The sequence below is a fragment of the Schistocerca piceifrons genome, chromosome 11 (assembly GCF_021461385.2).
Source record: "Schistocerca piceifrons isolate TAMUIC-IGC-003096 chromosome 11, iqSchPice1.1, whole genome shotgun sequence".
Classification (NCBI taxonomy): Eukaryota; Metazoa; Arthropoda; class Insecta; order Orthoptera; family Acrididae; genus Schistocerca; species Schistocerca piceifrons.
This window is the reverse complement of record NC_060148.1, coordinates 8,666,489-8,693,832: the sequence shown is the minus strand read 5'-3', so window position 1 is coordinate 8,693,832 and position 27,344 is coordinate 8,666,489. Positions and strand designations below refer to the sequence as shown.

General features: G+C 40.1%; 1 protein-coding gene across 1 annotated transcript in view; it reads left to right on the top strand.

The window, feature by feature from the left end:
- LOC124720201 overlaps positions 1–27,344 on the top strand; it is a 228,547-nt gene that overhangs the window by 46,278 nt on the left and 154,925 nt on the right. The window contains exons 8-9 of the mRNA XM_047245524.1: positions 6,096–6,273; positions 18,866–18,925. Of these exons, the coding sequence (XP_047101480.1) occupies positions 6,096–6,273; positions 18,866–18,925 (238 nt within the window). The remainder of the gene's footprint in view (positions 1–6,095; positions 6,274–18,865; positions 18,926–27,344) is intronic.

Sequence of the window (27,344 nt, the reverse complement as noted above, 5' to 3'; positions counted from 1 at the left end):
TAGTCTTTGCCGTATGAGCACAAAGGTGACCACGACTCAGAATATGTCCGAGATGCCCAGCATTATTCCAAAGTAACTGGTATCCCGACTGTCGGGACCACTTACTTGGCCACTCATACGTTGACCGTGGTTCACGAACTAGGACATGACTACAGGAACCCACACCATGCTTGCTGTCAATATAAAGTAAATTGCACACATGGTAAATATCATGAGGGCTAGTTGAATCAATCACTGTGGGCTGTGAATAAGGACAGGAGACTTGTTCGTTTATCATAAATGCAAAATTCACAGTTCTAGCGACATATTGTGAAACTGGCAGCTTCTGTGAAGTGTCACAAAGTCTGACATTTTTCCTGTTCCATGTAAAAAAGTGATAGATGCGAAGGCAGCAGGATAATAATGTTGGTAACTGATATTTATTGAATGGTGAAATTGAATGCTTTTTCTCAAGGCCTAGATTTAGATGTAATCTTACAGTGATATTCATTTCCTACATAAAGAAATCTATCCTAGCTGTACATTTGATGTCTATCAAAAATATGTTACTGGCAACACATTTCACGGCAGTAACAGTTTTCGTTATCACTGTCACATTTCCTGCCTTTTTTGTACGGCAAATCATACGAGGATGACGCATTTTCAGAGATCTTAAATGATTTGCTTCAATTGAACTGTATATTTTTGTAGCACAGAGGTGTAAATACAGGTACGATCAAGTACTGCTTCTCATACTCATAGATGAGGACAGTACGTGCTCATTTCACTTTTGTGAACCGACTGCAGCACGGGATACGTAACGTCACACGAGCACTTTAGCTGTCACACAGACGGAAGAATTTGAATCATGCTTCACAAGCATTACGAATGATAAATGTACGGTTTTCAGTTCCGCCGCTGGACCAGCTTTTGTTTCTCGAGGCAACTAGTCGATATTGACAGTCGGTGGCTGTTTGTTACGGCTGGTAGGCAACAACTGGCACTGTGCACAGTGTGATGGTCTGTTAGAGAGCCTCGTTTGCAATTTGCTGACACGTGATTGAGTTGCTCCTAGAGAGATGACAGTAGCTTGTCTTGAATTTCCTGCGAGTAGCTGCGCTCTGGTGCTCTGCACGTGTACCTGGTGGTCGGAGCTGCACCAGAATTGTTACCTAAGTACGTTCAAAACTTTGTTGTAGTATAACTGTAGGAAATTGTTGTTTTCTTCTATACATAAAGGTAGCACGTGCGTGGTCCCAGACTGTACTTAATTCGGATCTGGGAGAAATCGGGGAATTTTTTTCCTTGTCCATGTATCCACCCTGAACGTGCTCAATTTCAGTGACTACTTCACTAGCTGAGCTATATGGATCGTACCGTCGACCACCAGCTTTCCTGAACTGCACAGATAGGAGTTATCCTTACAACATATTCACTGCTCCCAAAATCATCCTGACCTCAACCCACGTGCTCCACCCAACAGTTTCTGCTGCCCCCATCCTGTCACCCCCTCCTACTTTGTCACTTTCAGCATGTGCCCCTTCCCACTGTAGGTGTGCCAGCCCATATACCAGCTACCACTCTCTCCCACATTCCTAGCTAGCATACCGGTTGCCTCCATCTCTGAGCTGTTTTAGCCACTCCCCCCCAAATCCCTCTCGCTGGCTTCCCTTTCTCCCCCCCCCCCAATCTCACCCACCCTTTCCACCCCCCTCCCACCCCCCATCTGGCACAGTCCTCACCACAAAAATGCAGCACACACATTGTGTATCTAGCTGGTGTCATTTATGGGCATAATTTTGTGTGTGTGTGCGTGCGTGTGTGTGTGCGTGTGTGTGTGTGTGCGTGTGTGTGTGTGTGCGTGCGTGTGTGTGTGTGTGTGCGTGTGTGTGTGTGTGTGTGTGTGTGTGTGTGTGTGTGCGTGTGTGTGCGTGCGTGTGTGTGTGCGTGTGTGTGTGTGTGTGTGTGTGCGCGCGCGCACACACGAATGGGTGCTCTAGCTCGAAAAAGGATAATTCTAACAGCTACCAATTTTTCTTTCCTTTTTGTGTGTGCCGATTGACAAAATAAAAGTAATTGAGTTACAGGCGTGTTCAAGATCTGTAAACAAGTTCTTTCAGTTTTGATTGTAAGGCAAGTAATGAATGAATGATATAATTAATTTCTGAACATTCAATGTTGTCCACAAATATGAATTAGTAATAATAATAATAATAATAATAATAATAATACAGGAAGCTCCCTAAACTTGATGGGCATTATTTCCAAAGATGCTACTAACAAAACATGACCTTATACGTGCTGGTGGTGCCATCTCTTGGACTTTGCATGGATTTTTTCAAACGCCCCTCGTATATACAGTAGACAACACAAGAAGTTCAGATTTACATTTTAGTAGACCAGATCCAGATGTCTCAAGGCCCCCCCCCCCCCGGACGAACCATGGACCTTGCCGTTGCCGTTGGTGGGGAGGCTTGCGTGCCTCAGCGATACAGATAGTCGTACCGTTGGTGCAACCACAATGGAGGGGTATCTGTTGGAGGCCAGACAAACGTGAGGTTCCTGAAGAGGGGCAGCAGCCTTTTCAGTAGTTGCAGGGGCAACAGTCTGGATGATTGACTGATCTGGCCTTGTAACATTAACCAAAACGGCCTTGCTGTGCTGGTACTGCGAACGGCTGAAAGCGAGGGGAAACTACGGCCGTAATTTTTCCCGAGGACATGCAGCATTACTGTATGATTAAATGATGATGGCGTCCTCTTGGGTAAAATATTCCGGAGGTAAAATAGTCCCCCATTCGGATCTCCGGGCGGGGACTACTCAAGAGGAAGTCGTTACCAGGAGAAAGAAAACTGGCGTTCTACAGATCGGAGCGTGGAACGTCAGATCCCTTAATCGGGCAGGTAGGTTAGAAAATTTAAAAAGGGAAATGGATAGGTTGAAGTTAGATATAGTGGGAATTAGTGGAGTTCGGTGGCAGGAGGAACAAGACTTCTGGTCAGGTGAATACAGGGTTATAAATACAAAATCAAATAGGGGTAATGCAGGAGTAGGTTTAATAATGAATAAAAAAATAGGAGTGCGGGTTAGCTACTACAAACAGCATAGTGAACGCATTATTGTGGCCAAGATAGACACAAAGCCTACGCCTGCTACAGTAGTACAAGTTTATGTGCCAACTAGCTCTGCAGATGATGAAGAAATTGAGGAAATGTATGATGAAATAAAAGAAATTATTCAGATAGTGAAGGGAGATGAAAATTTAATAGTCATGGGTGACTGGAATTCGTGAGTAGGAAAAGGGAGAGAAGGAAACATAGTAGGTGAATATGGATTGGGGGGAAGGAATGAAAGAGGAAGCCGCCTGGTAGAATTTTGCACAGAGCATAACTTAATCATAGCTAACACTTGGTTCAAGAATCATAAAAGAAGGTTGTATGCCTGGAAGAATCCTGGAGATACTAGAAGGTATCAGATAGATTATATAATGGTAAGACAGAGATTTAGGAACCAGGTTTTAAATTGTAAGACACTTCCACGGACAGATGTGGACTCTGACCACAATCTATTGGTTATGAACTGTAGATTAAAACTGAAGAAACTGAAAAAAGGTGGGAATTTAAGGAGATGGGATCTGGATAAACTGACTAAACCAGAGGTTGTAGAGAGTTTCAGGGAGAGCATAAGGGAACAATTGACAGAAATGGGGGAAAGAAATACAGTAGAAGAAGAATGGGTAGCTTTGAGGGATGAAGTAGTGAAGGCGGCAGAGGATCAAGTAGGTAAAAAGACGAGGGCTAGTAGAAATCCTTGGGTAACAGAAGAAATACTGAATTTAATTGATGAAAGGAGAAAATATAAAAATGCAGTAAATGAAGCAGGCAAAAAGGAATACAAACGTCTCAAAGATGAAATCGACAGGAAGTGCAAAACGGCTAAGCAGGGATGGCTAGAGGATAGATGTAAGGATGTAGAGGCTTATCTCACTAGGGGTAAGATAGATACAGCCTACAGGAAAATTAAAGAGACCTTTGGAGAAAAGAGAGCCACTTGTATGAATATCAAGAGCTCAGATGGAAACCCAGTTCTAAGCAAAGAGGGGAAAGCAGAATGGTGGAAGGAGTATATAGAGGGTCTATACAGGGGCGATGTTCTTGAGGACAATATTATGGAAATGGAAGAGGATGTAGATGAAGATGAAATGGGAGATACGATACTGCGTGAAGAGTTTGACAGAGCACTGAAAGACCTGAGTCGAAACAAGGCCCCAGGAGTAGACAACATTCCATTAGAACTACTGATGGCCTTGGGAGAGCCAGTCCTGACAAAACTCTACCATCTGGTAAGCAAGATGTATGAGACAGGCAAAATACCCTCAGACTTCAAGAAGAATATAATAATTCCAATCCCAAAGAAATCGGATGTTGACAGATGTGAAAATTACCGAACTATCAGTTTAATAAGTCACAGCTGCAAAATACTAACGCGAATTCTTTACAGACGAATGGAAAAACTAGTAGAAGCCGACCTCGGGGAAGATCAGTTTGGATTCCGTAGAAATATTGGAACACATGAGGCAATACTGACCCTTCGACTTATCTTGGAAGCTAGATTAAGGAAAGGCAAACCTACGTTTCTAGCATTTGTAGACTTAGAGAAAGCTTTTGACAATGTTGACTGGAATACTCTCTTTCAGATTCTGAAGGTGGCAAGGGTAAAATACAGGGAACAAAGGGCTATTTACAATTTGTACAGAAACCAGATGGCAGTTATAAGAGTCGAGGGACATGAAAGGGAAGCAGTTGTTGGGAAGGGAGTGAGACAGGGTTGTAGCCTTTCCCCGATGTTATTCAATCTGTATATTGAGCAAGCAGCGAAGGAAAGAAAAGAGAAATTCGGAGTAGGTATTAAAATCCATGGAGAAGTAATAAAATCGTTGGGGTTCGCCGATGACATTGTAATTCTGTCAGAGACAGCAAAGGACTTGGAAGAGCAGTTGAACGGAATGGATAGCGTCTTGAAAGGAGGATATAAGATGAACATGAACAAAAGCAAAACTAGGGTAATGGAATGTAGTCTAATTAAGTCGGGAGATGCTGAGGTAATTAGATTAGGAAATGAGACACTTCAAGTAGTAAAGGTGGTTTGTTATTTGGGGAGCAAAATAACTGATGATGGTTGAAGTAGAGAGGATATGAAATGTATACTGGCAATGGCAAGGAAAGCGTTTCTGAACAAGAGAAATCTGTTAACATCGAGTATTGATTTAAATGTCAGGAAGTCATTTCTGAAAGTATTTGTATGGAGTGTAGCCATCTATGGACGTGAAACATGGACAATAAATAGTTTGGAAAGGAAGGGAATAGAAGCTTTCGAAATGTGGAGCTACAGAAGAATGCTGAAGATTAGATGGGTAGATCACATAACTAATGAGGAGGTATTGAATAGGATTGGGGAGAGGAGAAGTTTGTGGCTCAACTTGACTAGAAGAAGGGATCGATTGGTAGGACATATTATGAGGCATCAAGGGATAACCAATTTAACATTGGAGGGCAGCGTGTAGGGTAAAAATCGTAGAGGGAGACCAAGAGATGAATACACCATGTCGATTCAGAAGGATGTAGGTTGCAGTACGTACTGCAAGATGAAGAAGCTTGCACAGGATAGAGTAGCATGGAGAGCTGCATCAAACCAGTCTCAGGACTGAAGACCACAACAACAACAACAACAACAACAACAACATGTCTCAAGTATTGCTGAAAGCGGTTTACAGGGAAAGGAAAATCTGAGTTTCTTTTTCTGTCCGAAAACTGAATTCAGATCTGAATGAAATTGTTCTGGTTTCCATTTCCCATAACGTTATGAACCACAGAAGTGAAATATCGTAATATTCTATGGTAAATACATGTCTGTTTTCTTTCAGTGCCTCTCTTGTAATAATAATTTTTTCTGTGTGTGAATGTGTTTTTATCATATATTTTTAGTCTGGTGAAGTAACTAAATCATCACTTTTATGTTCAAACTAATCAATTTACTTAGCAGTAAATCAAGATTATTACTAATGTACTCGTGACTGAACTGTTTTGTACATCTTTATTTGTTTCATTATGTCTCAGGTCTACGCGACTTTCTGAGGGGAATGACAGTGCTTCATTTGAAGAAAGTAATCTTCAAAATGTGACCCACGATGAGTCGATGATGGCTCAAGAGAGGTTGACACACTTTGCCAGTTGTCGTGTTATGACACAAGGAATTACCACAGAAGAGGATAATTCCTTCTGCAGTACAAATAATGTAAGTGTTATGGATCACAACTTTTCTATCTCAAACTGCCTTTCATGTCTACAGAGTTTTTCATCAAAATCCGTTCTCATAATGCACGTGTTCATTTGTATTGATGGTGTAGAACCACAGTCTAATGGTTTTAGATAATGTGGAGAAGTGTTCCTCACTGATTTGATGCTGAATAAGCATTTGAGTATGAAAGACAATGACAGGATTCTGGTATTCACTTGTTTGCTTATAGTTTAGGTAAGTGGTTCTAGTGATTAGTGCAAAGATGAATTAAGCTGAAAAGACCAAGTGTCTGTTTCTTTCAACACAGTCAGTGTTAACAATTCATGTCACTAACATTGATCGTGTATCACAGGTATATTGTCAAATCAGTAACTGTTCAAAAGTGATCTAAATTATGTTGTACATCAGGCACATATACAAAGCCGTGCAAGTGTAATGTATGTAGCAAATTCTTTGCTTTTGGTTGTTACTTCAAGAGACATGCTATCATGCAATCAGGAGAAATCCCACACAAATGTGGAGTTTGTGGAAAATTATTTGATAGATTTAGTGAATTCAAATGCCATCCAGTAGTGCATTGTGAGGCAAAATCACACAAATATGACATTTGTGGAAAATAGTTTCCCATCCCTGTTTCTCTGAAACCCCATGCTGTATTTCATTCAGTGATGAAATCACACAAATTGTTTTGGGGAATTGGTAAGTTTGAATCCCTTTTGTTAATACATTCTGAAGTGGAGTCTCTTGCATGCAGTGTATAGATAATGAATTATTTAAGAGCACTCTTAATTTTGAGAGGCATATGTGATGCACACTTAACATATTAGAGACCCAACCCAAGCATACTGTATTTACTCAAATCTAAGCTGCACTTTTTTTCCAGTTTTTGTAATCCAAAAAACCGCTTGCAGCTTAGAATCGAATGCAAAGTAAGCGGAAGTTCTGAAAAATGTTGGTAGATGCTGCCACAGCTAATTTCTGCCTTCGAATATATGTAGCACTACACAGGCATGCTTTGCAGGCACAAAGATAAATAATGGCGCCAAAACCTCTGCGTCAGTAAATAAATTAAAAAAAAAAAAGGTATAAGATGAGCTTTTTTCTCCTCCCTGAGTTTCGACCACTCCATTTTCACACATTATCCAAAGAAGTAAATAGAAATTCTGTATTGTTCATCTTCGAATGTAGCAGCCTTTCAAATATTCGTAGCAACAAAAATAAATTTCTTTACACAAAAATACCAACAATGCACAAGGCTTTAGGATTTTTGTGCAAGTTGATACGCTGGGGCTCATTAAGATTTCACGTACCAGCACCTATTGCTTCGTGGAATTTTGTGAAGGGCTTGTTGGTGTTAGTGAACCATAATGAAGCCCTTCCATTATAGTGCCAAATTCAAGAGGGGAGTTATTTCTTTTGCGGAACAAAGTTCTAATCTTGCTGCAGGTCTGCGATACGGGATTGATGAGAGCAACGTCAGGCGATGGTGACTGCAGAGAGACAAATTACTTGAATGTTCAAGTAGCAGGAAAGCGTTTAGTGGGCCAAAGTGTGACCGATATCATGCACTAGAAATGATTTTAGATGAATTTGTTAAGGAACAGCATCGGAAATTACTGCCTGTGAATGCCAAAATTATAAAAATTAAGACACATGAAATTGCTAGAGAAAAACAAAAATTGAAAATTTTAAGGCTAGTCACAGCTGGATTGATCTGTTTATGAAGCGCTCGGGTTTTTCATTTCGGAGATGAACTTCAGTTGCACAGAGGCTGCCGAAAAATTATGAAGAAAAACTTGAAGAACTTCAGTGCTTCATAATTAGGCGGCGCACAGAAAAGCAATGCCTTCTTGGTTAGATAGGAAATGCTGACCAAACTCCCGTATGTTTTGACATGCCATCAAATTTTACGGTTGAAATCAGGGGGTGAAAAACAGCGGACGTCCATCATGGTTGCTTGCAATGCAGATGGACATAAATTACCCCCATACATAGTTTTCAAGCGAAGGACTGTACCAAAATCGGAAGTGTTTCCAAAAAGTGTAATTTTGCAAGCAAACGACACTGGGTAGTTTTCGGAGGACACGGTGCTGGACTGGATTAGGCGTGGTTGGAATCGTCGCCCTGCCAATGCTCGGTTTACACAGCTTGTTGGTATTAGATGCGTACGCAGGCCATACAACACCTGCAGTAAAATGAAAAGTAGAGGAAAGCAAAGGAACTCGGCAGTAATTCCAGGCAGGACGACGTCAATTCTGCAACCACTTGACGTCTGTATGAATAAACCATTTAAGGACAAGCTTAAACGCACGTACACAAACAGGCTTTCAAAAAGCGACAGACAACTGACATCGACATGATGTGTAAAACGCGCAAGTTTGTCGCTAGTGTGCCAATTGATTTATGATGCGTGGAAGTGTGTTCCAGATCAGGCTGTGCAACAGGCATTTAAAAAATGTTCGACATCCGATGCACTAGATGGTATGGAGGATGATGCTCTGTATGAAGAAATGAGCAACAAAGATTCGAGTGATAGTGTTTCAGAATCATGACTGATATTTTAAACATCTCATTTAAGATGTTTTACAAATATAATAAAATTTTGTTGTAAATTTCAGCGTTTAATTTCTAAGTTATATTCATTCTTATTTTATAAGTGTTGCTACTCTGCATTGCACAGGGTAGAAAAGCATGGAGAGCTGCATCAAACCGGTCTACCGACTGAAGACAACAACACACTCTGCGTTTGAAGTCGTCACTAAAAATCTACTATGAAAATACGAGTGGCAAGTCTGTTTGCGATGTTTGTCAATATGGCCAATTCTATGTTATGAATTTTTTTCTACCTGTGACAAGAGATGGTTGTTAATAGGAACTTTTATGAATCGTGAATCACATGCAGTTGTGCAGTATTCTCTTCACCATAAGAGTAATACGAATGTAAACATTGTGCTACGTATTCTTTCGTGTTTGCTGCTATCTCATTTAAATCGTGTGTGCCTAATAAACTACGAAACTAGAGTGAGACAACAGCAAACACGGAAGAATTTACGTATTGTGTCAAGTTTATATTCGTATTATTCTTATGCTGAATAGTGATGCAGTCAGAAATGAAGCACGGCAACTGACTAGATTTTTAAATCTAAGATGACTAATTTCTGTGCAGAATGTAATGTACTAAAGAAGCGTCTACAAAGGTTTTCAAAGGGAGAAAAATGTTCGCTAAACCATCGTTCGGAACGTGTTCTATCATACGTTGTCTATTATTTGGTTCTTGTTGAGCATTATCATAGAAAGCAGCAGTGTAAGTAACTACAAATAGCAGTATCTTTCCCTCGTTTCGCTAGTGAGACAATTCCTCTCTTCTTTTTTTTTTATTGTGAGCAGCAGTAGCTCGCACAAAAGCGAGCTGTGCCGCGAGCGGCGACAGGTCGTAAACACTCATTATCAGAATGCGACAAACAACGCATGACACAGTACAGTAATGCATTTTCAGCTAAGAGTGACGTAAACACCTATAATAAAGAGATCGGCACTTGTCAGATCAGAGCAAAATAAGCAATCAATTCAAACCAGATGAAGCACGTGAAAAAGGAAGGGTACCTGTATAAATACGGATGGAGCACCTGGCGCATAGCAATGGGTACCTGGTAAAGTTTGACTGCTAAGCTTATGACTCGAACTAAACTACTGTAGCTGTATCTTCATCCATTCGACCTAAATTGTGTCTCACGTTACAACGGACCAACCTTCTTTCGATTTGGACGGGCAGCCTGAAACTTTCCTCTCCCCTTGAATTTTGAGTCTCAAATTTCGGGTTAGGCTTAGATACAGGAAATTTTTTTTTCCTCGATTTTGAGTCTCATTTTTCAGTTGCGGCTTAGATTTGAGTAAATACGGTAGTTCAGGCCACAACTTGGAGTTAAAAAGGCTGCACCCGAGTGTAGGTCGGGCTGCGATTTTCTCGACAAGTGAGCCACCCGTCACTCGAGAAATGGGCTCGTCGTGCACAAGAACTGTGTACAGATGTCTCGTGGCGTGCCTCTCTGCTGGTGCAGCCTTCTGTTGTCAACATCTGGAGTTATTTTGAAAGAGACATTTGGGAACATAACAGCTGCTGTCACGAATGGCTGAGCTAATATGCTCACATTGACATAATTTTGTGTGTATACTCATTAGATTTCACAGTTTACTGTAGTTATGCTACAAATACATCACGGCGTGTTCAGTGCACAAGTTTTGAAAGTTCAAGAGGAAGAAATTGAGCAATAACTCACCTCACACTTTTTTCTCGGGACAGTAATTGTACCATCTGTCGTTATTTTAGAATCTGTAATGTTTCGAACACGTAAAGTAAATACCGAAAATAGATATTGAAGCTTGGTCCTTTTTTAGTATGTATTTCTCTTGAAGATACATCAGTTAGACATTTGCCAGTAATGGTGTAGAAAATCTTCATAAATAGCCGGTTTCCTAGGCCCTACGTGCTTCTAACTGACCAGTCTCCAAAGTGTTAGTATGTATCGTGCAACACTGGCCTCGAAGGTCACCCGATTTCTCAGTATGCAATATTTGTGGCCGAGAGGTTTTATGAAAGACCTCGTACGTGTGCCATCTCTTCCAGCAGCAGCAGCAGCAGCAGTGAATGCAGTAACTGCAGACGTGCTCGCAAAAGTGTGGGGCTCGTTTGACTATCATCTAGCTGTTTGTCATGTGTCCACTGTAGAGTACACTGAACATCTGTGAGAGGGTATGGAAATTTTGATCCTAATCGGTATGAATAATCGTGTAAAACATAAACCCTTCAAAAATGGGATGGTTCTTTTGAAAACAAAGCTTTCTAGCGTAAGCTAACTTCTACTCTGAGTTTTGTGTAGAGGATACAGTCTGTTGACACTCAATTAATGCTTTGAAAATGCTCTGTGTATGTAGTGCCAATGTATTTCTCATTTACAGACACGCTATATTACTCTTAAGAGTCTACCTTTTATTCCTTCTTTGTTTCTTCCATTGTCAGTTACTTAGATGCCCGTGTAAGAAAACTCGACTGCTGCATGCATTGCCTCATTTCATAATTAGATTCCCGCAGCATCACCTGACTCAATTCAGCTACACTCCATTACCATTATTTTGCTTTTATTTATGCTCCTCTCATAACGTCTTTTCGAGACATCCCGTTCGACTGATGCTCCGTGCCCTTTCGTGCCATTGACAAAATTGCAGTGTCATCAGCAAATCTTACACGTCTCATCCCTGTCCCCTAAATATAAATTTCACCTTCGTTTTCTTTACTGCTTGCTCGATGAACAAATCAAAGTGCGTAGGGGTAGAATACCTCTCTGTCTCGTTCCTTTCCCAATTGCTAACTCTTTGATATCCTCATACTCTTATAATTGCTGCCTGTTTTCTGAACTGCACTTTATCCTTTTATAGCTCCAGAATTGTGAAGAATGTATTCAGCGAGACATTGTCAAAAGCTTTCTCTGAACATACATATGTTTCGTATGTGGGTTTACATTTTTCAGTCTACCCTCTAATATATGCCATAGTCAGCATTGTCTGTTGTATTCCTACATTTCTCCAGAACACAAATTAACTCTTCCATGATCAGCTTCTACCAGTTGTTCCATTATGTACAGTGGCTAAATTGCGCTCGAGAAATGGAGGTCGTACTTGAGCAAAATTACAACGTTATTTTGTTAATGATTGATCGAGCTCATGTTCATTTGAACAGCACGGTAGATCAACAGAACTGTCATTATCGGGCCAGTGGAAATCCAAAACTAATGCGTGGGAGATCATTACGTAGTGAATGTAGTGAATGTTTGGTGTGCTGTAACCAGTGCAGATGTTATCGGTCCATACTTTTTCCGAGGCGATAACGGGCACCGTGTAACTGTTATAGATACGGAACATTGTAGGCAGATGATCACTGAATTATTCGTACCTGAACTAAGAAGAAAATGTATTCCTATACAGCGAGTTTGGTTTCAGCTGTGTGGGGCCACAACTCCCATAGCAAGAATGTCGGTGGAAGCTATTCAGACTGTTTTTTGTGGTCACGTCATTTCCCGAGTTGGTGACATTAGTCGGCTTCCTCATATCCCAGACCTGTCCGTGTGTGACTACTTTTTGTGGGGCTACCTCAAGTCACATATATGAGTATAAACCGGGTACCCTTGAAGAACTGGCAGTTTTTCAAATTGACAGTGATGGAAAGCTTGAGAAGGGCATTGTTGAAAACAACTGTCACCTGGGGGATGTTATTTTCATGCATTAATTTTGTAAAATGGCACATCATTTGGCTATTATTCTGTAAATAAATTTCTAAGCACTTTTCATTATTATTATTAAATGTCGGTCCTTTGTGCCTCACCAAGTACGAGGTGTGTGAAAAAATGTTAATGTGTCCGACAAAACGGCATGTGATCTGGCAATGCTGTGTTGCTCTACTTGTGTAGACCAGTGTGTTCATCCTTTCCACCTGCTCAGTCCAAGTTTCAGCTTTGTACAGTAGTCACACGGTTTCTGAGAGCGGCATCAGTGAAGGTATGATTTTGTTGTGTGTTACGAAAATGAACAGCAGAATTTAGTTCATCATCCCGTGAAGTTTTGTGTCAAACATGGGAAACTTGCGAATGTGGCCTTTGAAAAGTTTGAAAGGCCCTGAGGGAACACCATTCCTTATCGAGAGCACAACTTTTTCACCAGCACAAATAATTATTGGAAGTCTGAGGACACGTTGAAGGTGAACCTTACTCAAGGAGATCTACAACTTCAAAAACCGACCGAAACGTCGAACGTGTGCTGCTCTTGTGAGATAGTTCCTTTGGGACAAACTGTCAGCCGAGTGTTTTACAGAGATTTCCTCGAAAGGCTCAGAAAGAGGGTGAATACGGTGAGGGCAGCCATTGTGACAATTGGCTGCTGCATCGTGACAACACCCCGTATCAGACGGCCACATCTGGCACAGAATTCTTTACCTCGGAAGGAATTCCCGTTATTCCACAGGCCTCTACTCAACTGATCAGTGTCTTTTTCTTTTCCCGAAACTGAAGAAGTCTTAAAATTTTCAGCACTGCTGCTGAGACCGGGAACAGTGACTCTGCTGGTGTACGGCTGCCAAAGGAAAACACTTTGAAGAGGACAGTGTAGTTGTTTGAAAAAAATTAAAACTTGGTAGATAAGAAATTAGTCACACGGTTTTTCTCACACACCTCATAGCAGGACTCAAGTAAGGCAAGTACATCCTCTCCAACCTACTCTTGCATCCGACCATCCTCACTGTCTTAACCTATGTTGTATATCTACATATATTCTCTGCGGGTTACTGTACAGTATATGGCAGAGGATACATTTTAATAGTATTACAGATTTTCTTTCCTATTCATTTTGTATACTGAGCAAGCGAAAATGACTAACTGTATGCCTCCTAATTGCTCTGTCGCTGTTCTTTTCTTCCCCTGCAAGATGTACTAACATCGTAGCATACTGGTTGCAGAGTCTTCTTCAAGTTTGGGTTCTATAAATTTACCTGATATCATTTCCTGAGAACTGTTTCGTATCCTTCTGAGGATTCCCATTTAATTCCCCCCAGCATTTCTATTCCACTTTCCTAGGGGCTATATCGACCCACTACAGTTCTCGCAGCCCATTTCTGAATTTACTTGATAAGTACTGCAAACACTTCCAAAATGTCCCAGAATGATATGAAACATTTCCCCCTTTTTATGGATGGAATTGCATTATTCATCTTGCCAGTGTCATTACGTGTGTTCTTTTTTTAAAAAAAGAAAAAATCCTCATCCTTCCCCTATGTATGCTTTTGGATTCTCCCACTCTCCTTTTCCACTGCTGTAGTTTTTTCTTCATATTATTCATACCACATTACATTTTTGTATCTGCTTCTCTCTTCACCCATCAATCTCCTCTTTAATTGGCAGAAGGTTTATCTGTGTTCTATCTTTGACTTCATACACTCTCACTGCTCTGCTTTCATCTTTGCCTCCCATCATACTTGGGGCAGATTTTCTACTCTCTACCTGGGCTCTGAGTGACATGTCCTTAATTTCCAAACTTCCCAACTTATCCCTCTTCTTCCTTGAGGAAGATACAGCAAGTATTGAAACTGGGTACTTGTTTTTCCATTTTTAAGGGTTTCTATTAGCACATGATTCGAATTTTGCAAATACGCTTGACAAATGTTTCAGTGTCTATAGTTTTGCATATCTCGAATCATCTTTAAAAAATGATTTGTTATAACAGCGGTATCAGGCTGTAACGAGTCAACATTCACCTCGTGTCTTTAGCGAATGATTCATTATAGCTGTAATATCAGGCTGTAATGAGTAAACTTTCTTCTTATGTAATATTGTGATATAAATGAAAATGCAAAATAATACTTTACCTTGCCTTCCTTTTTTTCTTTTTATGTAAAATGAAGGAAAGGCAACCACTCACCTATAGCTGACTCATGTACGGCACATAGAAACATGCAACAGAAGACTAACTCATTAGCTTTTGAGCTTTTGCTCTTTCTCTAGTGGGAGAACACACATCCACACACTCAAATACACGGACACCGAATTGCACGTCTGTTGCTGTGGCGAGACTGACTGTCGATTATTGATAACAGCTGTCTGTGCCGAAAGAGATGAGGTGTGTGTGGAGTAAAGCTCATGACGGGAACGGGGGCTAGCGGGGTAGTGAGAGGCAGGTCTTTCAACAGGTGACTCGGCATTTGCACAACGAGACAAATGGAGTTCAGAGGGTAGTGCACATAAGATGTAGGGAGAACGAGAGTGGGTAAAGGGGGGAGGGGGGGGGGGGGGGTTGGAAGAAAGGAGAGGCATGTGGCGATGGAGGTAGACAAGGAGGGAAGAGGGAAAGGGAGGGATTGTGGAAGGAGAAGCAGTACAAGGTGTAGGTTGAGAAGAAGTGGTGTGGATACAAAACAGATTGGGGAATGTAGAGTGAGGCAGTGTGTAACACCTGCAACGCCTCTCCGTGTTAATAAACCAAAATAGCTCCCAAATTAGTTCCCATGCCCTCGAAATATAAATTCAGAAAATATCACAAGCCCCTCCACAAGTAGTAATTTATGAAATAGAAATAAGAGACAAATAGAGGGAAATTTATAGTAGAAAAATAATAGAAAAAGAAAAGAATTTTAATCGTAAATTTTGGAAGCATAGGGGGGGGGGGGGGAACGATAGAAATGGTTAAATTATTAGTTATTCTTATATATGTGGAAATCAATATTATAGTCACAGAACGTAGGTCTTGAACACCAAAGATAGCGTTTACTAAAGTATAAATAGACATACAATGCAATTATGATACTCCAGTCTCTATCCTCTAGTCTGTTCGAAGTCAATTAGGACGTACAGCTTTAGGAAGCAACAACAGGAGCTTTATTAAACCAGGGCGCAAGAATAAATCGTGACGAGATTGTTTTTTGGGAAGCATTAATTTCAGATCAGAATTAGAACTTTTGTCATATTAGAGGAACGGGGAGGTGATCAATAATCTCTCTGACTTTAACGTCACTTCGTGTGAAGATTTAAATATTTTACGGAATTAACGATTTTTGGATAGATTCGGACTTTGTATTGTGATAGTGGAAAAGCTTTACTTCACACGACTAGTAATCATAGTTCATGACAGTTTATGGATATTAAATGGGAACAATCCTTTTATCGAAAGTGAAAGAACATTGTTTAGTATCTCTGATATCGATGGTATTCCAGATTAGATACTTATTCAAAGAACCCCTTTGAATGCGATCGTGTGAATGAACTGATTTATTAATAATTATTGTCAAATAAAATAACGTGTGAATTTGAAACTGAGTATTCGTCTTTAACTTCACTTCGATTTAGGTTCATAAATAATTAGGTTACGTGATTTTGACCAAGAATAAACTGCAGACTAGTAACTGAAACAAGTGAATGAGAATCTATTGAAAACACTAGTATTAATTTACTTATGGTTTTTTCCTTCAAAACTGGGAAGACAATACGTGTAGTGACTCACTGGGTTTAATTTAAGAACTAGCCAGGATAAAACAAAACCCCTCAATACCAGTCAATGTATAGATAAATTAACATTCCTACTTTCATGCTAGATACGGAAGTTGGGATAGAAAAAAAGGGTTGCTACAAGTGGGAAACAGGTTAGCAGAGGGTAAAGCTAGGGGGATTGTGAGAGCACAGAATATGCTGGAAAGAGAATTCCCACCTGCGTAGTCGAGAGAAACTAATGCTGGAAGGGAGTATCTAAATGACTCGCATAGTGAAGTAGCTGTTGGTCATTTGTGTTGTGGTACGCAGCATGTTCACAACTGTGTGTTCAAGTTTGGAGTTTGCCACACTTTGGCAGTGGCCGTTCATGAGAGTAAGCAATTTGTTTCGTGTCGTGCCCACATAGATTCCTGTATAGTAATTGCAACACAGTAAATAAATAATGTGGCTGATTTTGCCCTCGGTCCTGCCTTCTGTAGGGTACGAAAAGCCCGTGGCCAGACTGCTGTAGATGGTGATAGGTGGGTGTAGGTGTCGAGTCTTGTACCTGGTTCGACTGCAAGGGTGTGAACCGGTGGGGTGGCTCACTCGGAGCAGGATTGGAATACGGATGGACGAGGATATACTGTAGGTTGCATGGGCAGCAGAACACAATTTTTGGTGATGTGGGTAGGACATCGCCCACGCCAAAGCGTGACGAGAGGTAGTCAGAGCCCTGGTGAAGGACGCGGTCGAGTGTTTCGAGGCTGGGGTGATACTGATTGACCAGACGAGTGCTAACCGATGGCTGGTGTCAGAGGAGGAGATGACATGGTAGATCTGTTTATTGATGAGCTGAATAAGAATACTGTCCATAAGTAAAGACTCTGGTAAGGCTATAGGTAATTTTAGCAATTCCAATACTGTTATCTCCACAAGTGCTTATCAATAACTGTCGGAGCAAAACCCCTGCCAGTTTTTGTAACAGTTGTTGGAATCACAAAAAAAGTTGTGGATCCATTCCAACTGCAACATGTTGCAGTTGCAGAAATATTAGCAATGTTCTCAATGATGTGAAGTGAGTTTTCGGTTTCGTACCAAGTAATATTCTTTGTATACTTCCATAGGTTTCCCATAGACATATTTTCATACTTACAAAAAGAAAGACAAAAGCTATATATGCACAGATTGAGATTTCTGAAAGTTTTGTGTGTAGGCCTTGAAATCGCACAATAAACAGCTAATTTTACAGTTCCTATACTTCATATAATAGGGAGCACTGTAATTCCGAGTGATACCTGGGAAATCCAGAATTGGTAGAAGCTTGACGTGTGTGCATACACACACGTGTGCATCCTCTCACACACCCACACACACGCACATGCGTACATATATTCTGTCATCAGTCATTTTCAACTGTATTAATGCAGTTTGCAATCTCTCCCTCCGTCCTTCTTCCATCTATTGTCCACATTAAATGATACACAGTCCAGCTAATTAATAAGCAAAGTTTTTTTATGAAGATTTGGGAGGAATGAAAATTACAATAAACTTTGAAAGGTTACTTATCTTGTCACGTTGATATGGCTCCAGTTCTTTTTGTTAGGGGTCTGATTCCTGAAGCTGAAAATTTATCGTAAGGTCCTCATGATTTGTTTTAACTAAATAAATTGGAATTATCATACAATGTAAACTTTCACAGCCGGTATTGTCTTCACTTAAAACGTCCGGGCTGGTAGGCCGTGGTCAAAGTATAAAACCGTCTCCTGACGTTTCGTCTCCGACTGCGGGAGACATCCTCGGAGGTAAAATGGCGAACTGCCTTGGAATTGTTGCAGAATTTTTTACTTGAACATACTTTCCACTGATTTTCTCGCTTTTTAGTATATCGTACAGAGTTTTGGTTTTCCACATTAACAACGCAGAAATTACATTGTCCGCATCTATTATACAAAAATACATCCGGTCACATCAGAGGCAAGCTCTGTGGAAATAACAATATTCCAAATGGCTTACAATTTTTCGTAGCAAATGAATTCCTAATTGTTTTCATTATTAATTTTAATATTATTTCATAAATGAATCCAGAAATAAACATGCTAAACAGCACAGGATTGGGTAATTAATAATAGAAATTTTAAGTGTGCAAGTAATCTCTAATTTCAAATGTTTCTAAGAAAAATAATTTTTACTGTACATTCGGAACTAGTACTTATCGATTATAACATCGAAACTAAAATATTTTATAAAGAAATTCCTTTTCATAAATTTTAGGTTGAAATATATTATACAGTGTATAAAATGATATGAAAGTTTTCAGAAAAGCAGCCGAAATAATATTGACCAGTCCAAAATTTGAAAAATAATACAGATATCAACAATTACTGTCGAGGAAAACTAATGCTAGAGGAGGGTGTCCCATTACAAGTTGTTGCAAATATCAAAGCTCAGTCACAGAAACTGATTTGTTTACTACATTATATTTTTTTAGTGAGCAATCATCGCGTAATGAACGCTAAGTATATCATCATCAGAATCACAATGATGAAAATTAATATTGTTTAATTTTTCTCATTAACTTGTTGCAGTCTGAGGCACTTGCCGGTGGTCCACTTACCGTCAGTGACCCGCAGAGTATTAAGAAAGAGGTATGTAGCTGCTGCGTGTCAGCCTTGCTTGTCTCTGTAACGTTGTTGGCAGTTGTCTAATTGCAGGCTACCTATATGGGTGTGAGTGAGGTGGCGGAGGTGCAGTATACTCTTTACATGTGTCATTTCCATTTGTGTAATAAATAGAATGTAATGTTGTGGAAATTATCTGATCATTGATGTTGCAATAACAAATGTTGCAAGATTTCAGTACTAAACAGAAACGCAGAAAGAAAATATCTCGCTTGTAGTGATGAATCCTCCACACTTAGAAAGTGTAACATCAGCAGAGCCATTTTTAGCTTTCTTGCTACTGCTCTCACAGCACAATTACACACACTCATACACATTATCATAGAACACACTATGACCAGAGTGATACTACCTCTCTCGTACACAATATTGGTGCCAGGTGGATGAAGATGCTTGATCCTTGTTCTAACAGTTGAATTTCTTTTTCTGAAGAAATTGTTAGTTATCACTCCAACGAAATTGCATTCTGGTGACTCCCATTCTGTCAGTTCTGTTACCTTCTTGTTGCTAGGTTTTTAAAACCTGACAGAGTGAAATAAAAAAAATCTAGTTTGCATATTTTGGAAGGTATGCAGAGTTTTCCGACACTGAAAGTGTGTAAAAAGTTGGTACAGTGGGCACATCGTGTCATTGTTGAGATGTTGAGTAAATCGTCAGAAATTAGAAAATGTTTTCTGTGGGAATGCATATAGGACAGGTTATACAGAAGGTAAACTAATTATGTGACCTTTGTTCAACACTTCATTTTTCTCATATTTTGAAGCCCTGAAGTATCAGAAATAAATCAAATATGCAGTGATATGCAGCTTTATATTTACATCTAAGCTTTAAAACAAATAAATGAATGGTAACTGACCATTCAGTGTTCACTGGACATTCACGAAAATGTTGGCGTGTCAGAATTGCTAAGTGACAAACTGTAAATGTACCACTCTGCACAAGTTCATAATGTAAAGGATTATGTGGAGCACGAGGTAATTTCTGAGTGGGGTAAGCATGATTTTTTGTAACAAATTGCAACCTAGAATGTAGAGTGTGTTGTAATTTGCTTGCAGGTATTGTTTGAAGCGTAGGGTAATACAGATATTACATAAGCAGTTGTCAAGATCAGTTAAAAATTAAATCGTTATCGATATCAAAACATAACAGTAGAAATGTGGATGGCCATTTGTGATTTATGAAGTTACTACTTTATATAACATTGTGAGATTACACTGCCAGTAAGTCACCTTTCAACAGTAACTAATGTTTTCAGTCATAGTGACAGGGTAGCATTGTTAGCTCAAATACTCAATGCCCAGGCAATGATTCTTGCTGCCATTACAGTAATATAGTCACTACTGAGGACTGTTATTGTTTTCAATCCAGCTGCTCCTTCATGGAATCCAGTTCCTTGTGAAATAAGTGTGTGTGTGTGTGTGTGTGTGTGTGTGTGACAGAGAGAGAGATATCTTGGAGACATAACTTCTTTGTACAATTCAACTAAACATGGTAATTTTTGTGTCTTTTCAAAAACTGCTGGGAGGTATATTAATTGTGATTTAGTGCCCTGTTAGAATCAACTTTTTTCCTTCATAAAGAATGTTTTGGTGGGGCTGTGGTCTCTGAAAATCGGATCAGTCAGAAAGTTGACAGTGCTCATTCTTATGAGTGATTTACCTTGTTAACTATGTTGAGTAAAGCCATTTTTGTTCATGTGCTGTTATTTGTTGGAAATGAACATTAACCTCACATTATTAACTAGAAAGAGATCAAGGATTTGTATGTAATCCCTCATAATCCACGAGTCTGTCCTGTAAGTGACAGTCTATGACTGATGATGTGCTGTACATGAAAGTATTAAGTAACTGTATTAGAATAGAGACTGATGTAGACAGAATTTGTATTTAGTGTGACGAATAGCAGCTTGCTCTAAATGTAGCAATGCTGATAAGTAGGAAAAATAATCCTGTAATATCTCAATATTGTATTACTAGGTCCGCTGCTCGACACAGCTATGTCGATTGAATACGTAGGTGTAACATTGCGAAGCAATATGAATTTGAATGCGCACATAACGTCGGTTGTTGGGAAGGCAAAGAAAAGGTCGACTTTGGTTTATTTGGAGACTTAAAGGAAAGAGTACTGCATGTATGTAGCAGACTGTGTACGTTCTGACATGCTGTTGTGTTTGTTACTAGTAGGTCCAATCAATATGTGAGTATTACAGAAATCATATGTGAAGTCATATGGGAATACCTGCAGGTAAGAGACATTCTTTTCACGAAACAGAATTGAGAAAGCTAAGACAGACTAAAGAACGATCCTACTGCTGTCATTGTATATCTTGTGTAAAGATTCCAAAGACAAGATAAGAGAAATTATGGTTTGTACAGTGGCATGTGGACACGCGTTTCTGCCTCTCTCTATTTGCAAGTGGAACAGGAAAGTGAATGCCTAGGACTGGAACAAGTGTGCTCCAGAATCCTCATATGGTGGTCTACAGAGTATTTATGTAGACCCAAAAGCTGACACGAATGTGATCCTGGCTTCCAGTTTTTGTTGAGCTCTCTTAAATTGTCACAAGGTATGTGCTTGCCTAGGTTATCTGTGATGGTTACACTCTTCAAAGGTTGCTTGCAGCTAGATCTTGTCCACTAACTTCACAGATTCTGCTTCCAAAGGTGGACCCTCATGAAATAGCTATGTTAAATTCATTAATGATTAGTTGCACAGAGAAAATCATGAACGTCTTTGGGGACATTAGTGGGTGTATTCAAAAGTGATTAATATATTGAAAGGAGAGCTCCAAAGTACTCAGTTTTCTCCCAGACAAAATACTGTTTTATAAATGTTTTGTAAATAAAAAATGCTTTTACTTGCTGCACTGTATTTTATTCTCCCAGACGCGTTTTGCCTTTTTTAACTTCAAGGCAGCATCGGTGGGATCTATAATGACAGTTATGAAACGCTTTTGTTTTAGTATGTATTATTCGTAGATTATAAAACTGTTCACTTCTCACTATCTATTTTTATTCATTTATTGACTCGTACGGCATATACAAAGGGAATCATTCTTACATTAATTACAATATGCTTACACAACTATGGAAACAATACTCTTTACAGGTGCTCTTATAATAGTATACAACATTTCAAATACTTTCGAGCCACTTAATGCTGAGTCACTGAATTTGTGCCTGTCTTTCAAATCACCATCATTTCTGTACACTTCACACACAAGTAAATGGTCCATTGTTTGGATTTCACCACACCCACATTCAGAGCTGTCTGACAGGCCCCATTTCTTCATGAGCTGCTTGCCTCTGCCGACACCTGTTCTTAGGCGGTTCAAAGTTGTCCACAGTTTCCCCGGAAGGTTGAGTCCTTCAATCTTCTTGTTGTGGTCGTCCACCAAATTGCAGTTTTTGTGTGCACTTGCAGCCCATAGTTCCTTCCAGGTTGTTTTTGAGTTGAAGCTCTTCACCGATTTTCCAGAAAGCTGTCCTGGATTTAAACTTGTTTATAGCTGTTAGATCTCCGGGATAGGGAGGTCCGGGTTGTCCAGGATTTTTTGGTATGTTCTTAGGGCTCTATGTTGGCTAGGACAGGGAGCCAGGCTCAGGGGGTGGCCCCGAGTGTTCCCGAGATTATTCGCACTTTAGCTACGTGTGCACTTCTCTCCCAGACTGGTCAGCAGTATTCAGCTACCCTGTAGACAAGAGCTAGTGCTGATGATGTCCTCAAAGTGCTTGCCCCACATCTCCGTGTCATTCCAGCCAGTTTTGAAAGGACACCGTTGCAGCATTTTAGTTTCTGTTTTGTGTCTTCGAGGTGTGCGTTGTATATTAGAGTGTGATCTGGTTTCACGCCCAAGTAGTTAGGCTTATTCTCATGTCTGATCTGCTGTCCATTCATAGAAGGCTGTAATTTTCTATGCGCTTCTCTGTTGTTAAGGTGCATTATTGTGCCGGTTGTTTTGTTGGGGTTTGGGTGTAGGTGTCACTTGGTGTAATACGTGTTCAGGACTTCCAGGTCTGCATTCATTGTTCTGTCGAGATCTCTGAAATTTTTTACTTTGATATGCAATAGCCAGGTCGTCAGAGTATGCAAATTTACGTGATTTGGTTTGTGGCATGTCAGCTGTATATAGGTTGAAGAGAACAGGTGCTGGTGCTGAGCCCTGTGGCAGACTGTTATTCAGAACCACGCTCTTGCTGTTCGTGCCATGAAGTGAGACTGATTTTCCTGCATGTTAACATGTTCTTGAGTAGTGTGTAGGTCTGTTTGCATTTTATGTATCTAGTTAGCTCGAACAATAGCCCTTCGATCCACACTGTATTGTAACCTGACGTAAGATCTATGAGAACCAATCCAATTTCTATCTTGTTTTGGAAAACTTTCTCCGTGTAGGCTGTAAGGGACAGCACTTGATCGCAACAATTTCTGCTCGCTTGAAAACCAGCTCGGTACGTTGGCGCCAATGTACGAAGTTAATCTAGTCAGTAATAGTCTCTCAAATAATTTTTATCTGTGTAAATAAGTGATTATGTACAGTTCTTCACGGTTTTTTAGTTGGCATCAGCGTTTCCTCTCATTCGGTCACATGGAGGTCGAATTACTGCTCTATTTACAAAACATAAGCATGTTTTTGTATTACAAACATTTTTGTTTTTATAAAATATATTAATAGTCAAACAGAGTTTTGAACCATGGACCTTGCCGTTGGTGGGGAGGCTTGCGTGCCTCAGCGATACAGATGGCCGTACCATAGGTGCAACCACAACGGAGGGGTATCTGTTGAGAGGCCAGACAAACGTGTGGTTCCTGAAGAGGGCCAGCAGCCTTTTCAGTAGTTGCAAGGGCAACAGTCTGGATGATTGACTGATCTGGCCTTGTGACATTAACCAAAACGGCCTTGCTGTGCTGGTACTGCGAACGGCTGAAAGCAAGGGGAAACTACAGCCGTAATTTTTCCCGAGGACATGCAGCTTTACTGTATGATTAAATGATGATGGCGTCCTCTTGGGTAAAATATTCCGGATGTAAAATAGTCCCCCATTCGTATCTCCGGGCAGGGACTACTCGAGAGGACGTCGTTATCAGGAGAAAGAAAACTGGCGTTCTACGGATCGGAGCGTGGAATGTCAGATCCCTTAATCGGGCAGCTAGGTTAGAAAATTTAAAAAGGGAAATGGATAGGTTAAAGTTAGATATAGTGGAAATTGGTGAGGTTTGGTGGCAGGAGGAACAAGACTTTTGGTCAGGTGATTACAGGGTTATAAAAAATCAAATAGGGGTAATGCAGGAGTAGGTTTAATAATGAATAAAAAAATAGGAGTGCAGGTTAGCTACTACAAACAGCATAGTGAACGCATTATTGTGGCCAAGATACACAAAGCCCATGCCTACTACAATAGTCTAAGTTTATATGCCAACTAGCTCTGCAGATGATGAAGAAATAGATGAAATGTATGACGAGATAAAAGAAATTATTCAGATAGTGAAGGGAGATGAAAATTTAATAGTCATGGGTGACTGGAATTCGTGAGTAGGAAAAGGGAGAGAAGGAAACACAGTAGGTGAATATAGATTGGGGGGAAGAAATGAAAGAGGAAGCCGCCTTGTAGAATTTTGCACAGAGCATAACTTAATCATAGCTAACACTTGGTTCAAGAATCATAAAAGAAGGTTGTATGCCTGGAAGAATCCTGGAGATACTAGAAGGTATCAGATAGATTATATAATGGTAAGACAGAGATTTAGGAACCAGGTTTTAAATTGTAAGACATTTCCAGGGGCAGATGTGGATTCTGACCACAATCTATTGGTTATGAACTGCAGATTGAAACTGAAGAAACTGCAAAAAGGTGGGAATTTAAGGAGATGGGACCTGGATAAACTGAAAGAACGAGAGGTTGTAGGGTGTTTCAGGGAGAGTATAAGGGAACAATTGACAGGAATGGGGGGAAAGAAATACAGTAGAAGAAGAGTGGGTAGCTTTGAGGGATGTAGTAGTGAAGGCAGCAGACGATCAAGTAGGTAAAAAGACGAGGGCTAATAGAAATCCTTGGGTAACAGAAGAAATATTGAATTTAATTGATGAAAGGAGAAAATATAAAAATGCAGTAAATGAAGCAAGCAAAAAGGAATACAAACGTCTCAAAAATGAGATCGACAGGAAGTGCAAAATGGCTAAGCAGGGATGGCTAGAGGACAAATGTAAGGATGTAGAGGCATGTCTCACTAGGGGTAAGATAGATACTGCCTACAGGAAAATTAGAGAGACCTTTGGAGAGAAGAGAACCACTTGTATGAATATCAAGAGCTCAGATGGCAACCTAGTTCTAAGCAAAGAAGGGAAGGCAGAAAAGTGAAAGGAGTATTTAGAGGGTTTATACAAGGGCGATGTACTTGAGGACAATATTATGGAAATGGGAGAGGATGTAGATGAAGACGAAATGGGAGATAAGATACTGCGTGAAGAGTTTGACAGAGCACTGAAAGACCTGAGTCGAAACAAGGCCCCGGGAGTAGACAACATTCCATTAGAACTACTGATGGCCTTGGGAGAGCCAGTCAAGACAAAACTCTACCATCTGGTGAGCAAGATGTATGAGACAGGCGAAATACCCTCAGACTTCAAGAAGAATATAATAATTCCAATCCCAAAGAAAGCAGGTGTTGACAGATGTGAAAATTACCGAACTATCAGTTTAATAAGTCACAGCTGCAAAATACTAACGCAGATTCTTTAGAGACGAATGGAAAAACTGGTAGAAGCGGACTTCGGGGAAGATCAGTTTGGATTCCGTAGAAATGTTGGAACACGTGAGGCAATACTAACCTTACGACTTATCTTAGAAGAATGATTAAGAAAAGGCAAACCTACGTTTCTAGCATTTGTAGACTTAGAGAAAGCTTTTGACAATGTTAACTGGAATACTCTCTTTCAAATTCTGAAGCTGGCAGGGGTAAAATACAGGGAGCGAAAGGCTATTTACAATTTGTACAGAAACCAGATGGCAGTTATAAGAGTCGAGAGGCATGAAAGGGAAGCATTGGTTGGGAAAGGAGTGAGACAGGGTTGTAGCCTCTCCCCGATGTTGTTCAATCTGTATATTGAGCAAGCAGTAAAGGAAACAAAAGAAAAATTCAGAGTAGGTATTAAAATTCATGGAGAAGAAGTAAAAAGTTTGAGGTTCGCCGATGACATTGTAATTCTGTCAGAGACAGCAAAGGACTTGGAAGAGCAGTTGAACGGAATGGACAGTGTCTTGAAAGGAGGATATAAGATGAACATCAACAAAAGCAAAACGAGGATAATGGAATGTAGTCAAATTAAATCGGGTGATGCTGAGGGAATTAGATTAGGAAATGAGACACTTGAAGTAGTAAAGGAGTTTTGCTATTTGGGGAACAAAATAACTGATGATGGTCGAAGTATAGAGGATATGAAATGTAGACTGGCAATGGCAAGGAAAGCGTTTCTGAAGAAGAGAAATTTGTTAACATCGAGTATAGATTTAAGTGTCAGGAAGTCGTTTCTGAAAGTATTAGTATGGAGTGTAGCCATGTATACAAGTGAAACATGGACGATAACTAGTTTGGACAAGAAGAGAATAGAAGCTTTCGAAATGTGGTGCTACAGAAGAGTGCTGAAGGTAAGGTGGGTAGATCACGTAACTAATGAGGAGGTATTGAATAGGATTGGGGAGTAGAGAAGTTTGTGGCACAACTTGACTAGAAGAAGGGATCGGTTGGTAGGACATGTTTTGAGGCATCAAGGGATCACAAATTTAGCATTGGAGGGCAGTGTGGAGGGTAAAAATCGTAGAGGGAGACCAAGCGATGAATAGACTAAGCAGATTCAGAAGGATGTAGGTTGCAGTAGGTACTGGGAGATGAAGAAGCTTGCACAGGATAGAGTAGCATGGAGAGCTGCATCAAACCAGTCTCAGGACTGGAGACCACAACAACATTGAATAATGATCACCAGGTTGTGAAAGCAGTAGTCTGCCAGTTATGCCAAGTCTTCTGAAATCACAAAAGGCATTGAAATTTGTATTTGTAACTTGTTTTCCTTTGCATATTCCAGGTTAATCTCAAATTGGTTTCATTTCCAAATGACTAATAGGCAAGTACACAGATTGTGTTGAGTAGGACATCTGTGCAGGTTTATGTGCATGTCCTGGACTTTTGCACTTGGCCCTATTGTGGCAATTTTAACCACTGGCATCTGTTTCTAAAAACTTATTTTTCCATAGTGTGCCAAAATTTTTAAGTTTTTGTTGAAGGACTAGCAAATCTGGCTCTTCAGCTTAAGTAAACATTGTTCCAACGTTGCTTCTTTCCCAGCCAATGACATAGAATGTGATTCCACATAATTTTCGTTCACATTTTGAAG